General features: G+C 29.4%; 2 protein-coding genes across 2 annotated transcripts in view; both read left to right on the forward strand.

The window, feature by feature from the left end:
- The first annotated feature begins 5,671 nt into the window (after nt 1–5,671).
- On the forward strand, nt 5,672–7,990 carry LOC112683520. Its single transcript, XM_025554585.1, has 2 exons — nt 5,672–6,543; nt 7,909–7,990. Exons 1-2 carry the CDS (start codon nt 6,221–6,223, stop codon nt 7,961–7,963), a joined length of 378 nt encoding a protein of 125 aa, XP_025410370.1. The 5' UTR covers nt 5,672–6,220; the 3' UTR covers nt 7,964–7,990.
- A 1,110-nt stretch (nt 7,991–9,100) lies between these two features.
- The window catches only part of LOC112682789 (autism susceptibility gene 2 protein homolog), a 29,366-nt gene continuing 21,121 nt past the window's right edge, over nt 9,101–17,345 (forward strand). The window contains exon 1 of the mRNA XM_025553524.1: nt 9,101–10,185. Coding sequence (XP_025409309.1) covers nt 9,946–10,185 — 240 coding nt within the window. The 5' untranslated portion in view covers nt 9,101–9,945. The remainder of the gene's footprint in view (nt 10,186–17,345) is intronic.

Here is a 17,345-nt window from a genome sequence, read left to right on the forward strand (position 1 = left end):
TAATATTAATTATTATTTTTAATTAAATAATGTATTTTCTTATAATATTTTACTACCAAATAAAAATGTATTTCAAATTATAGTACCTACCTATTTAGTAAACCTTTGTGAAAAATATGTGTGGTGTGTGTATAACTATTGTAACTATTACAAAAACTATTAACAATAATTTTTTGGTATTGAATTAAACTATAATTATAATAAAAGAACAGATAAAATAAAAATGTTAAACTCCGCTGTCTAAAAAATTCCTGGGTACACCCCTTGATCATTACCTACAGCTCAAGTTCATTTAAGTGAATAAATAAAATTACAAGTACCAAATTAAATTAAATGCTTATTTAATAAATACATTTAAAACTTACTGTATATAAAATAAGTATGAATAATGACAACACGAATAGTTCTTATATTAAAATTATACCTTCAGTCTGAATCCTGTATAAAAAAAACAACAAATAATCATAGTAGTAATAATATATATAATAATACATCATATAGTAGGTATCTAACTACTAAAAGTATCTATTCCTATGAACGAAATTACGATGTACAATTATATTAAAAAATAATAAGTTCATAGGTACATGGAATGAAAAAATTAAATAAATACATTAAAAATACTATTAAATAATTATTATAATTATAGAAATATTACTAGTTTATAATGAATAGGTATTGATTTATATGATTCGTGATGATAGACAAGTAGATAATTACTAATTAATTATTGTTGTGTTATTTGAATTCAAATGTGAAATCAAATATTTATCCTAAAATTAGTAAAATTAAATAATACTCGATTATAAGTTATTCTTATTATTATTTTTTTACCAATGATAGTATTTAATAATATGTATAATCAATGTTATTGCTTATTGAAGTCGGAGTAACTCGTACTTAATTAGTAAATACTAATTTAGTAGTTACTCTTATCATTCGATTATTTTTTTCTAATAACCGAGTTACTTAATTATTTTCACTCGATTGTTCCTATCACCAACATTCAGTAACACAAGTGTCCTAAACGCGAACGGTCGTCAAATAGTATTTTATAACGCTAAATTGGTACAGGTATTGTGTATAGTATTCGAAGCCATTGGTGTACTACAAAAAGGTGAATAAAAACACAGAAAATACCGGATTCGCCCAATGAGATCAGGAATCATGTCAACGTTTCTCAATACTTTTTAACAAAACAAGACTTTATCCATAGTCAGGTGCACAGTTCACAGAAGCTTCAAAACTATTTTGATTATTAAAATATTATATTATTTATTAAATTAATTCTAAAAAGAGCTAATAAAAAAACATATGTTATAATCATATGCCTAGTATATACTCTATATAATTAATACACTGTATATTATACAATAATATAAATAATGACGTAGTAAGACGGCAAACACTTCTGTTGTATATTTTTTCCACATTTGAAATCAAATTATTTTCAACATAAGTATTATTTATATAAAAATAAAAAATTGAATATAAACATACAATTAATTTTATTTATAAATATTCATACATTATTATAAATGTTTGTTATTTAAAAACAATTCGAACTACCGCATTCTTAGCTATTCTTATCTTAGCTTGGAAAAATATTTATGAATGTGTGACTTCGACTTGTCATTTGTCGACTGGCGTAATTACGTATTAATACAATGTACCAAAATACCAACTCTTTGTTGAAGCGAATCGCATATGTATTTCTCTGTTTTGACTGTTGTTATTTACCATGTTTTAAGTGTTTTTATATTTTTAAATACAGCATCTATCCTTTTTCCTTATAGTATTTGAGCAATTAATATGGGTTGATATCAGCGTAATCCTGTAAAAAATCAATTCTTTTAATAAAATACTAATAAATATCAATCGATTTGTAACGTTAAACGGCGTAACAGACCAATACTTTAAGGCAGTATTGATCACAATTTGGAGACGCACATACGGATTACTTTTCCCTATGAGGCGACTATATTGGAAAAACCTAAAGATAATATTAAAAATGTTAAATTTTTAAATATCATTATAAAGCTTACTAATGATAATAATGGCTCATAATAATATATTTTATATATAAAAAATTTGTATGAAAAATTTGTATAAAGTCTGGCCGTTCTATTTGGCCGATTTCCTTCATTTTTTTTTTTTAATGAAAGGTATTTAGACACAGATATGTCATCAATCATTGAAATGTACTCAATTCCCGTCAACGTGATTCTTCCCTGTACATTTCTTATGGGACGCATTCACTCAAGCAATTCGAATTCTCATAGCTCCTCTTCTAACGAATGAATCTTTTCACTCTCAGAACATTCAGTGGATCAAGATCTTTCTTTTGAGCTATTAACTGCTTAAATTTTTTGAGTTTGAGAAAAGTTATGTGTGCACAATCAACTTTACTTTCAATTTTTTCCAAATACTGTATTCTCATTGATTCATACCCAGTGATATAACCAGTGGCGTGGCATGCATGTGTGCGATGTGTGCAAATGCCACGGGCCCTTGGCTAGGTCGGAGCATTATTGCTCAAAATTGTAGAAAAAAAAAATTAAATAAATATAATTATGAAAAAGTAACAAGATTGTTCAAATGGTTCTCAATTTAATATCAATGTATAATTGTTATAAATATTGTATCAAATTTGATTATCTTTACTTCTACAAAATAAATAGCAATTTAGAGTGACTAAAATTTTTTTATAAAAATCCATTTTCAGTGGTTTTTTCGTTATAGCTTTATCACTTATCGGCCTTTCTCCATACCGATGGCTATATTATTATGTATAAAGTATACATATAATATAAACTTCTACGAATTTACACGACTATAATATCGCTACGTATTTACTTATTAAGATGTATTATTTTATGACCCTCGTAGTCTCGTGTGTCATTGTTCAAAGTCAATACAAAATAATACAAGACAGAATAAATTAAATATTTTATTTTATAAATTATAATTATAATGACTTAACAATTTACAAGTGGTGATGTGAAACGCAAAATAAAAAAACAAAGAGAAGGATCTATTAAAAATATAACGAAAATTGATACATTTTTCAGACAACACCATGAATAAACAAAAAAAGAATGAGCTATTGATGAACCAGGTATTTTGTCAAATAAAATTAATACTGTTAGTAATTCCATAATCCTATATATATTATATGTAATATATGTAATGTATTAAAAGTTCTTCAGTCTAGATTGATTTTTTTTACTTCAGCAGAAGAACAATTTAAAATCAATATATTTTATTTAAAATAGAATAATCTAATAATACCATTAAAAAAACGTTATACTAGTTTAAATGACATTAATTCTGATTTATCTAATGCTTTTGCTGGTCAAATGTTGTCGTTCAGATTTTGTTTAAGAAATTACAAAACGAACATCGTTAAAAGCAATCACTGAATTACTGGTTATAGAGATCCCCACATTAACCAGGGACGCCCACAGAAATGTAGCTAGGGGGGGGGGGCAAAAAAATTGTAAGTACCTAAATACTTATAGGAAGATTTACTGCTACATATTTCATCTACTCATATTTTGTATTACTATCATTAATAATTTTTTAAAAATCAAAACTCATTTAAGTTTATATAAAATTACATTATTAGTTATTAGTTTTAATATTTATAAGAAAAAATATAATAAAGTTTAAACAAAAAACAATTTTATTTGATTGAATTCGCATCATATTTTATTATTTTATTCAAAAAGTAATGACAATCTCCTTTTGTTTGAAGCAAATAAATTAATTGAATCATCATTTGTTGATTAAAAAAATGTTAGATACTTGTTAGATACAAGGATTGTCGAATAGTCACTGAATACCCAAGATCAGCTTTATGTAAAATAACTTCCAATTTTGTAAGTGACGCGAAAATCTCAGGGGGGGCAATGGCCCCCACTGGCCCCCCCGTTCGGGCGTCTCTGACATTAACAATAACATTTTCTAAAATATGTACAGCGTATGATATTTTTAACACTCCACGTAACAGTTGCTACAGCGGAACGTTCATTTTTAAAATTAAAATTAATAAAAAACTATTTACGGAGCCCAATGTGTAGCCCTTGGGCCTCCACAAAAGAGGGGCCTCTACAATTGAGACTTTGGGAAAAAAATCTTTCAAATTACAAATGCACTGTAATCCCGCGGTCTCGTCGAAAGTGGACAATAGGATAAAAATAAATCTAACACTACACCAAATTTTAGAAGATCAAAATTTTAGAGCTAATTTCCTAAACCTTGAAATTGTATTGAGAATGTATTTGGTTTTGATGGTATCAAATTGCACTGGAGAGCGATCATTTTCAAAAATGAAGATTATAAAAAATAGGCTATGAACCATGATGGGACAAAACCATCCATCAAAACTTTCTCTCCTGAGCATTGAAAGCGATTTACTTCGGGAACTGGATTTCAGTGAACTTATCAACGATTTTTTGGCGAAAAAATCTCGAAATGTTCCGTTTATTAACACCATAATTTAATTTCTTGTTTCCGATTATATTTATATACGTTTGTTAAATACTAATAAAAGAAAAAGAATCTACTTTGAAAAAATATTGTTCATTTTATTTGGAAAATAATTTGGGGTCAGGGGGCCTCCACTCATTTTTTGCCCCGAGGCTTCCAAACCACTTAATCCGTCCCTGAGTATATTAAATAAATTAAAATAAAAAAGACAGATATCAATAAACGAAATAAAAATCAAAATATATTATTTCGATTCCAAGCTTTGATTTTAAGTGTAAAATAATAAGACCAAGTGTATGTATAATAGTGTATTTTATTCGTCTTTTTTTATTTCCTTAAATAATTAAATACAAGTGTATATACATTTATTATCAATTAACAAATACCAGTTAAAAGTTTACTTAACGATTTTTTAAATCGCAATATTTTCAATAAGTTGCGAGACGTTCATCATGTTGGTTTGTATAGTTTCTATGTAAAATTTACAACAACGTTGTATACGAAAGTCGTGTCTATATAATAATAAAATAAGATTATTTAATTGATTATTATTTTTTTTTTAAGTCTTCAATATATTAGTATTTTTACTATTGACAAAAATAACATTATTCTAAGTAGGCAAAAGGACTCCTAGATTGAGGGCACTAATACAGCCGCATTCCCTTAATTTTATACCGCTGGTATTAAATTTATTTTTAAAGTTAATTTATAGAATTTCTAGAAATGAATGGCCTTATCGATTAATCTAGTATAATAGTATATGTTTTTTAATTTAAATAAGAGGAATCATCACAGTCAGTACAGTTATTTAAATTGACAAACATAAAGTGGTAGTCGGTACTTAGTTTATTGTGAACATTTTCTTATATTGTGGAGTTTAAAAATTATTATACTTTAGATATTTACATATAATAGTTATAGGTTATTTAAATATTAATATGTACGTTATTTTTTTAGCTTACATCTAGTAATTAGTTCTGTAATTAAAATTATTATTTTAGTAATTAATTTGCACAGTGAACATTTTTATTAAAATAATTCATTTAAATGCTATGCATTATACCTAGGTGTATCATTAAAAAATAATTAAATATCCCAGTTTTATAATAAATACGTAACACGTATACAAAGATTAATAAAACTATATTTTGGTTGAACAGTTTTAAACTGTAGGTATCACTCAAGATACGTATCAGATACGGTACAGCGTAAAGTCAAACATACCGCCGACACGTCTTGTCTGGTAAAAATGCAAAATTAAACAGGCGTTGTCTCACAAGAAATACTACGTACTGGGTCGTTCAGACAGCCCCTATACGGCTATTACGACTTAATATATAGTCTAAGCATGCCTATAAAATCATGTTAGATTTTGTTGGTCTGACACTTAGTCTGGAGAGTGTTTTCAGTCGCTTAGACAATTAGATATGGAGTTGTCTGTTACGAATGCAGCATCCCAAGAGGAATGTAGTAATTTTAATGATTTTAAATTTTAAGTATGTTAAAGTATTACAGTACAAATAGTCTTAAGGTACGGTTTCCCTTGCGCGATCGCGAACACGATCGACGAACTAAGATCGCGTTCGCATCGTCTTGGTTTATTCTGAACGATTTTACGTCGCGATCGAGAGTAATTTATATCTCATCATTCAGTCGTACTTAATATTTTGATGTGTGAAGTACTCTAGCGAACGGTGTAAACGAACTTACTGTGAATTTTTATATTATAATGGATACATCTGACGACGTAAATATATTGAAAATTCTTCTTGAAGAAGAAGATGATGATGATGTTTTGCTCTTGTATTTGTCAGAAGAAAAAAGAAAAGGCCATGATCAATTATTTACAAAGAGAAGTACGGAAGGTTATTATGAAATACTAATCAACGGTCATTTGAAAAATAATGAAATCAAATGTCGAGAATTTTTTAGAATTAATCGTAATCAGTTCGATTTTATTTTAAATTTAATAAGAGACGACCTAGCCTTAAATCCGACTTTTTTCATAAGGAAACCAATAACACCAGAGGAAAAATTGGCAGTTACATTAAGGTAAATATATTATAAATGAATGTCATATACTCATATCATAATTTTCTTTCAAAATAACAAATTGATCGCGACGCGAACGCGATTTGACTGCTCGAAGACCAGTCAGTTCGCGTCCGCGCCGCGGACAAATTTAAATCGCCGACCGCGATCGCGCAAGGAAAACCAACCATATTTAATTTACATTGTATCAGCAGCGGCGCGATCAAGGCACGCGATCTTAGATCGCGGTTCGCGTTCGCGATCGCGCAAGGGTAACCGTACCTTTAACGAATCGGTAAGGAAAGTGATATAAGTGCACAATGTTAAATCATTGAACATTTCAATTCGCAAATTTTTTTTATAGATGTTTTGTCTTTATTTGTTATTATTGTGTAACCAAGACATGGTAAAAATATAACATGAAATAATAAATAAAATAAAAATAAATGAAAATGTATTTTAATAATACCTAAAAGTAAATTAAATAATGCCAAACCTATGAAGTGTTTATACTCAGACTAAAAATAAATAATATAACTTATGTATCCCTTAGAGTTTGCGAGACTACTCAATAGATATTATAACCAATTGTACAAATATTTACAGGCTAATTTATTTGATATCGAAAATAATTTTATATATATATTAAGGCTTGCATACTAAAGAATAAATAAATAATTATATTTTCCTATAATATCAATTAAGTTAAATAATAGGTACATACCATTATAACAACAGTCTAGAGGTAATTTATCATTTTGAATAATTAATAATAAATGTACTCGCTTTTAACTAAATATTGTTATGTGTAACTCTACGACCATTATTAGTTATTAAATAATTACATGTTCTTAATTGAATTATATGTTGCTCTACAAAATATGTGGTTATAATAGGTACACTTCCAATATTGTTTAGAAGGAGCTATGTATAGGTAAATATTTTATGACTTTAGTTGAAAATATAAATAGCAAGGTTCGTGAGTAGGTATCATTAATTGTAAGTATAATCACAGATTAATCTGTGGTATAATAACTAATTGGTATTAATTAGTAAGCTCAGCGGTGTACACAAAATTAATTGCTATCGCGATTAACATAGTACAGCTAATGTTTATTTTAATATACGTATATCCATAGTTTTCATTAATGTATATTATCGTGTGCTCTTAATTGCCAATCGGCAATAATAAATAATCATATTGGCATACGAAATTTTTAAATCCACACGCGTCACCTTACGGATTTTTATTGCGTGTACGGAATTAAAGAACCCATGGCGGACGTATAAAATACGGAATAATCACTTGTTATAGGCATGCAATTGTAAATTATAGCCGTATCGCCAAGCCGAATTAACGTGTCTGTATAATTTATTACGTTGCAGCTGCGGGTATTGGGTGTATGGATATAGAACCCCTAAAGGATCGTATTATTTGTAAATCAGAACAAGCAACATACTTACGCATATTTAATGCTGTTAATCTAGACAGAGTGTTTTAACGACGACGAATCATCCAACCGAGCGTTCTATAAAACGTACGTCCTCGGTGATAGCATACAATTGTACGAATCGAAAACTCAATTTTAAATGTGAAGTAAATAAACGGGATCGTCAACGATTTGTCGTTATATATAGATGCGTTGATTGACTGTTAATTGAAATCTGAAAAACCGAAACACGCCGATGTACGTATAATATTCTAGTGCGTCACCAGGATCCTTTCTCCGAGTCGAGAGCGTATTAAAAACGTATTAAAAACAAACGGCAGTTTTCAGTTGTAGTACAGGTGGTTACGATGATTACGGAATTCGACAGGAAATGCAATCGAATCAGATTTTTAATTCGTCTTTCGGGAGTGGACGTCGGTACCGCGCCGCGGTTCTATCGCGAAAACGCGTACGCGAAAATAAAAAAAAATCTTCAGCCGTGTTTTCGAGCCACGCGTCAGCCAAGCGAGGACAACGACACGTGTGAGCGGCTATAAATTACCACTCACGCGATTTGCCATGATATCGGTTCGTCCGTAAATAATAGCCAAGAAAAAATATATACAAATAATTAACGGTAATAGTATTGTAAAAGCGATGGTCGTCCCGCGGAGTAAAAACCGCACAGCGGCAGTGTGTTGTTATTATTACTACTATTATTATCCTTAGCGTTTTGTGGCGGAAAAAATAAATAAATAAAAATAAATAACGAACGCGTAAGTGGAAAAACGGAGAAGAAAGGAACGGACAACCGGTGTTCTGCAGCGTGACGTGTACGTCATGTCGCGTTATTGTAACGAGAAAAAAAAATAATAATATTGGCGAATAATAAATAATGAATAGGTAGTATAATAATATCGGTGCGCGCGTGCGGCGCTCGATTAATTGGCTGCACTGTTCGGGCGGAAAGCGTTCGCCCAGTGCGTACCAACCGCGGCGGCAGCGGATTTCCCGTCGTCCGTAGCTTTGTTGTGATTACCATTGCGTTAACCATCCCCGGCCGCCGCCGCTAACGTCGACGACGGGTTCGCGCGACGGTGCGTGCGCGCGCGATTGGCCGACAGTGCGCGTAGAGGGAGGGATTGACAGACGGACAGAGCGGTCGTCGAGAGACAGACTGTGCGCGCGTGTTTTTTTTTTTTATTTATTTATTTATTTATTTATTTATTTTTTATGCGCCCGACCGAAACCGACGGCGACAAGTGAGCTTGTGTGCGCGTTCCGCCGACGTTCCCCGTCTCCGTCCGCTGCCGTCGCCGCGAGCGCGCGCGTATCTGTGTGTGCGTGTGTGTTTTTGTTAAATCAATCGTTTGGCCCCCGTCGTACGAGCGTTATCGCTTCGCCGTGCGTGTCCGATCCGTCCGGGTGTCCTGTCGTCCGTTGCTGGCCACCGCCGTCCGTCCGCGGAAACTCATCGCCGCTGTGCCGTGCCGCTTTAGCACCGTCCGTCCGGCAGTTGGTCCGTACTCTTCGGCACCCGGTTGCCGGCCACCGGTCACCACCTTCATTATCGTTGTTCAACTGCGGCCTGAGAGGTGATTGGCCTCCGTCGTCGCGCGCTGGTGCCGTGGAGTCGTCGGTCCGTGGGCAACGTGTCTCGCAGCGATCGCACACCGAGTTCACATCCGCCTAGGTGCACGATCATCTCGACCGTAGAGCCGGTGATCATTCCGGTTGTGGCGCTGCGCGAAAATTTATTCGCACCGTCCTACCGACTCCTACTTTCTTGCCCGGGGTTCGATCGGTCACGACGGGTGTGTTTTCTCGGACTCATCGTTCGGTTTTAATTTTTAGTATCTACCGAATACCACGTTCGGCCGATGTGATAAGAAAAGCTTTTGCTTTTGTGTGTTTTTCTCCGCGATGACCGGCCGACCGGTGTGTGACGGGTTGAAGATTGTTGTGTGCCGGACGACTGACGTGTCGTGATAACATGGAAACGGATATTAAGCAGCAGCGTATCAAACGCAGCAAGCGAAGAGAACGGGCTCAGCGCATGCACGCTAAGAAACATGAGCTGGACAGTGGAGAAGAAGACGAATTGTCTGCCAAGGAGAAGATCCAAAGACCTCCACCACCAAACCGTAGGAAAAAGAAAGAAACTTCTTTGTTCGATGAAGATGTTGTTGATGGGTTTGCTATTCTATCCTTCAAGTCATACGAAGATCTAGAGGTAAGCAATTACTATCCAAAGTCAATCATAATATAACTTTACTTAGTTGTACAAACAAATGTATGGTCAAAAGTACCCTTTACTATTTCTACTTTTCCAAACACCATGTGAAATCTAACTATCAGATACTACTATAGTCTTGTATGTATTATGATTAATTTATTTGTCTAATTAATAAACGCTCAGTTTATAAAAACAAGTAGGTTAAGGAAAATACATTATTATTCAGTAGTTATCATTTTATATATGATAAGTTTCAGTTTGTTGGTATAACATTATTAAAACATAACTTATATGTTAAAATTGCTTCATCATTATTTATTGGATGCTCAAAGATGAAATAGTCACCACTTACTAGAAAAAATGGTCAAGTTTGAATGAAATCGATTCTTTGATCTATAGATATACATAATTTTCTGTTGGTACTTAACAACTAATTAAACCTAATCTGTAAGTGTTCAATTTAATTTTAACTTACCTATTTGTATCTAGTTTTATAACAAATATTATTTTTAGTTGTTAGGAGTTATTAATATTATATAGTATCTATCCTTATTCCTTGCCTTATTCATTATTGATTTCAAATTTTTTTCTTCTTTTCTATAAATTAATTTTTTTAGTTATTGACTTTTTGTCTTGATAGTTGAATTTTGTTTTATTATTTTTAATATAAATAAAATATTCAATAGTAATTGATCCTTATATCTATGATTTTTGTTCGCATTAACAAATTATAAGTTTTAGATTCTTAATACCTAAAGATTGAATTAACAAAATACCTATTCAAATAATAACAAACCATTTTTTAATATAATATTATAATTGCCTTATTGGAACTTGAGTTTTTATTGTATGTTATATCACTATAAAAAATAATTTATGAATAATTTAATGTGAGTACTTATTTTTTAATCAAACTTGAAATGTGTAGAAGTACTAAAATATTTTGATAAAAGTTATGATATAGTTAGGTAGATATTAAATCATTGTACCTACATACATAATAATTGTGTTTGAGTAATTGGCAATTCCTAGTTGATCTTTAAAATCGGTTATTTTTTTAAAATGTAATAGATAATTTGACTACAACATAATTTTTATTAATCTGTTTCTAAAAATTATAAATTTTGTAAAAAAATATGTCTGTTATGTGGCTTAAATAATATAATAAAATTAATTTAGCCTTTTTTTTTTTTTGTTAAAACTAAGGTATAAGTGTTTAAAGTTAATATTAATATTGTATATTAAATTTTATACTTGATTATGCATGCCATTTTAGTTAAAAAAAAAAAAAAAAACTATATTATCAATAAAAAGGATATGTTGAATGGTAGCTAGTTGGGTCCTTTTAATCCTGATATTGATAATTTTAATTTGGAGAAAATAATTTATTTAACTTTCATATTTTTGATATAAATTAAACTTTATCTATTTATTTTATTAGTATTTTACATGTTATTCTTTAACAAAAAATTAAAATATTTATGTATTATTTCTCGATTGCTTATAAATATTTAGAAGTTGGTGATTATTTAATTGGAACTAGGTGTACTAATCTCACATTATGTATATTATTTGTATTAAATTGGATTTATTTACTCAAGAAAATGATTATAAATACAGTTATCAAATACAGATTGAATTGAATTAGTAATCAACAAATTAAAAAGTAATATTATATTGCATAATTAGGTTTCATATTAAAATTAAAATTGTATTCTTTTATAATTACCTAATGAATAAATAAATAATAAATAAAATTATATTTTTTTGTTGATAAATCTTAATTTTAATCAACACAGTTTGTGTATTCATTGAAGAATTTGGTTTATAATTACTTGAATGAGTGTTTATACATTGGTTATTATTTTTATTATTAATTTTTATACCTGCAGCTATTCATTTTAATTTGTTTTTTTTATTTAATTATTAGACACTGAAATTGAATTCACTAATTATAATATAATTTTCTATGTTTTTGAATAATTAAAATGTATAATAGATGCTTTTAGTTCAATATTGCTTGATCCTTAAGTTTATTACTTGAAAATATATTTTGTCAAAATTGTCAGATAGTCTCATGAATTCAAAGTATTGCCTTCACTTACAAACAAGATGAAAAGTATATACTTAAAATAGAAATGTTTTATAGAAACATGAAATCATAAAAAATTAATTTAATTTAATTAATTCAATATTATAATATAATTAATTAATAATTATTAAATTAACATCTTTAAATGTTAAATGTCATATTCATTAAGTGTGGCCTCAGAATTTCTAATTTAAGGGTTTCAAACTTAATGCAGGGCGTTAAAAGAAGTTCTAACCCCTTTACATTTTATTTGTTATAAAATGTTTAAGATATCTTTGTGACACTCTGTTTACTATTTAATCATTATATATAAGTATATATGTATGTGTGTATGTGTAGTAAAAGTAAAAGTTATAGAGATATAGTTAGATATATATATATATATATATATATATATTAGTATGTATGTTTCAAGCTATTACATTTATATAAGACTGTTGAGCTCTGGACAATACTCTGATAAAATTGAATAGTATAAAATATAGTTAGTATTTGATTGATGATAATGTTGGAACTAGCTATATATTTAACTACATTTATAACCATTTAAATCAGTTAAGTTATCTTGTGCATTATATTTATTACAATAATTCAAATTAAATTTTTAGTTGATAAATTTAATTTACACATAGACATACACATATTTTGATCTTTAGTCAGATTTGAAATAATTCAAGCCCTTAATTTGGTAGAGGATTTCTAAATATTTATTTATTTGTCCCAATTACTAGAATACCAATATAATATTTAAATTGATTTAGTTATTATTTATTATTAATAATAGATATTTTGGATTTAGTTGTTGTTTCCCAGATTTATTAAATGTATGGTCTATGTTATACATATAAGATAGTTCTATTCTAAATTATGAAGTTAAACCTAAATTTAACAATAATTACATAAGTATGCAATTAAATAATTATTTCTTAGTTGATAGTTGATATAACAAAATAAGATATTTTGAATATATTCTAATATCATAGGTACTACATGGTACTTAATTTGAGACAGTTAATATCCGTTTAAATCAAGGTATAAACATATAACAAAATACTATTTTTAAATAGTTAATCCTTGATAGTCATCTTGTTCAACTGATTTGTAAATTTTAATTTTTTGAGAATCATTTATTTTTAAATGAATTAATAAAAAGTTATATTATTTTTAATCTATGAGGCTATTATATATAACTATGATAATAATATTATTTTATGCTGGAACAATTATTAATCATCATTTAATAGCTATTTATAGCATATCAAAATCAAATAGTACTCTAAAGTCTATAAAAAATTAATTTTGGAGAAAATACCTTTTTGATTTTTGTATTCTTAATTTATATATGATAATTGTATGAAATACTTGAGAAAGCAATTTTCTAAAAAAAAACTATTTTACTATATTTTTTTTAAACATTTTATTATAAATTTTAACTAACACTTAATCAGTAATCTATAATGATATAAGTAACAATGATTTCCGCAAAATTTGTTTTTAATTTCTCAATTTGTATTGTACCACATACAAATAAATTAACTTTTTTACTATTAATACAATTGGTATGACATTTTTTTAAATTACAATTATAGGAAAACGAGTAAAAAAAAGTTTTGTAGCTAATCACATTATCATACAATTATTTTACTATATGAAAAAATGCATTGAGCTAAATCTAATAAGTACTCAATTATTAATTTTATGTTTTGATATAATGTTTTATTCTCGTATTATATTTCGGGACATAAATGAATAATACATTGTTAACATTTTTAAATACTTATTTTGAATAATTAATGTTTTATAATGAGTTCTTAAGACCTACATTTTTTTTTAGAAATTATCTTGTTTAAATAGTAGGTAGATCAACTTGGAAGAAACGAGTTTTGCTTACATTTTTATTTAATTAGTTAAATGTTAGAAGTTGTCTTTTAAATTATTATAATTGCTTTTTATAAGTTTAAAATACGAAACGGATTCAATTTAATTCAATATTTCAAAACTTAATCTTTCACTAATGCGTGTTTTTATAATGATTAATAATTTAAAACCCTTAATTACGCGAATAATATTGCTGAAAATTGTTAGTTGGTTTATTGTCACTTTTAATAATGATAGTTAATTATATAATGTCGATTTCAACCTATAAGTTGTTTGTTTAAATTTATTTAATCAAAAGCCTCATCAAAAGCTTATTATTTTGAAAATTTAAATAAATAATAATTACTTTAAAAGCTTAATAAACAATTCTTATTACTTCTGTAAATAAAATAATTTCCATTCTTTATAGTCCTAACAAAGTTTTCTTCTTAAATTTATCTTTAAGTTGATATTAAATAAAGAAAACCTTTCAATACGAATAATAGTTTCTGGCAATTTATAGGGCCTTTTTCGTGATATTTTAATTAAATTTTAATATTTTGATACAGTACGCTCTTCTCGAGTTCTTTTAAATTATTAATAACTCAGTCAAATTAGTGTTTAGGAAGTAAAATTCTTTTGACCGTTTTTACTAATGCATAATTGGATCGTCAAACATATAGGGAATGCCATCAATCTAATCCGAATGGAAGGATTTATCCTTTTATACCCTCTTTACTGAGTAATGTTGTCCTTCCAAGTCAATGAAAACTACAAGATATTAATATTCTTCACAATAGCGTTTTCAAATTTTCTAGTCGGCTAAATCGCCATTTACCGCCTATTCAAAATATTTAATAGATTCTACAATGTTGACATTGCACATTTCAACGTACCGACGATATGATAACGGATCGCGTTGGACAATGTTGTATTTAAATATTTGATTTGAATCGATCCTGTTTCAAATTTCAACAATCTCGCAAACCATTATATTTGATAATATCCACAATACAATATAAAAAAGCTAAATAATTATTTCCCGCTCGTTCTAGACGAATTTACCGTCTTAAATGTCTCAATCAGCATTGCAGCCAAAGAGAGTATCCCATCCCTTGTGTGTAATACGAGTATCGTTCAAAGTGACACGGAACCAATCACGTTATAACGAGACGACTGACAAGGCAAGATCGATTTCCGTATTCTGCCCGGCAAGAAAATAATAAAATAAAAAGAGTAATAGCGGTCGTTGTGTTTGTTATTCTCTGATCGTGCGTTGCGACTGCCGTTGGTATTATTAAACGGTCCGGCGGGGAAGGAGAAGATAATTTGTCCGTGTCATGTTCATCCGTGCTCGTCGGAGACCGGACCGACCGACGGATGGACGGACGGCGACGGCGGCATGCCGTGCGTGTTTTGTGAACCCGAGCCGGTTTGGATGCAAAACCCTACCCTGCCTCCTGGCCGACCGTTCCTTCCGTCAACCTTATCGAACAAAAGCGATGACCGATGGTGCGGCGGCGGCGGCGGTGGTGGTAGTCGGCTTCTGTTCGATCGATATGTTCCGCCGAATCGCACCGTAGGGCGGTCATGAAAAGGCGGCGGCAGCAGCATCTTTTCCTCATCGCTCGCGGTGTTTGTGCTGCGCAAACGATCGTAGCGCCACATGATAGTCTAGACATACGTCCGTGTTTGCCGGTTGCGGCGATGTTTCTTTGTGTCCCTCCTGCGACCGTTTGTTTATTTTCGCGTATGCGGGTTGGTTTGGTTTGTTATTGGTGGTGGTGGTATACTGCGGTACTTACATTTATTGTTGCCCCGGGGTCGTGTGGATGTCAACGTTGCACGCGGAAAAAATCGTTATTGTTGTTCGGTATTCAGAGATCGTATTCGTGGGTTAGCAAACGGTAAAGAGGTACCCATTTGATATGTCATTGTTTAAATCGTTCCACTTCTAATAACTACCTGTAATGTGCAAATATCAGAGTAAATATTGTGTTTCTATTGAAAATACTTTAATATAAGACTCTCGTCCTAAATGATTGACTTTATTGGTTATTCATACTTAAGAATCATGTATCTATGTACCTTAATGGTATTAACTTGATAAACATTTACACGAATTTATTGAAATATTTTAAATAGCAAAACTTTGATCATACTAGTGTAAATGAAGAAATACGTGCACGATGTTCTCATACTTTAATATGGCTTATGGCTTACGTATTGTGTATTGGTATGTATTGGTTTTCAAACGTACAATTCAACTTTTGGTACATAGATACTAAATGTAATAAATTTTTATTTATTTCATACTATTATGTATCTACTTATTAGGTTTTTATTAAAAAAAATCTAAAAGTGACCTATATTTCTTGATAATATTCTTCTTTCTGACGGTATAACATCGTTAAACTATGCAGAATTTTTACTGTATCCGTTTACTTAACACCTATTTCTAATCTTAGATTTTTTTATTTTGGTTTATTTTGAAAAAAAAATGATTACTATGCATCACTTATAATTTTAATGTATAATAAAAAAAGGATAATCATTATATAATTTTCTTTTAAATTGCTATGAAAATATATTTGAAAGCTATCTATTTTTGTAAAATTAAATAATATAACAACATGGTAGTTTAAGTTAATAAGGTATTTAAAATTAAAAATTATTTGTAAAAATTAATAATTATTTACATTTTACAAAATACCTTTTATATTCTGATATTTTTTTATTTTATTTTTTGCATTTTGGAATATACTCACGTTTATGCTTTATATATTTTATTTTAATAACTAAATTGCTATTTCATCTTTGAGATGGTGGAAGATAAAATCTACTACATTTTTTTATTAACATTATTATACTGTAATACAAAAAATGTTGAAATTCAGTTTTCTGAAACCTTTAAAATTTGGTAAAATCAGGAAAAAAAATTATCAAACAGAAATTGGTCCGTAGTTGAAAGTTTTTCAGTGTGCACTCGAATGCCGAGTTATTAAAAGTATAAAATAAAACATAATTTGTAAATTATATGAACGGATTTTAATTTAGGTGTGTATTACTTAAGTTTAACCAACTACGACAGCATTAAATTGAATACTTTTTATACGTAACTATTGGGCTTGGTTAATATAATGTTATATTTAAAAATGATTCTCATTCAATATGTGTAACCGAGACGTTAAATATCTTTGATACAAGA

Source organism: Sipha flava, unplaced genomic scaffold, assembly GCF_003268045.1.
Source record: "Sipha flava isolate LNK unplaced genomic scaffold, YSA_version1 104_pilon_pilon, whole genome shotgun sequence".
Lineage (NCBI taxonomy): Eukaryota > Metazoa > Arthropoda > Insecta > Hemiptera > Aphididae > Sipha > Sipha flava.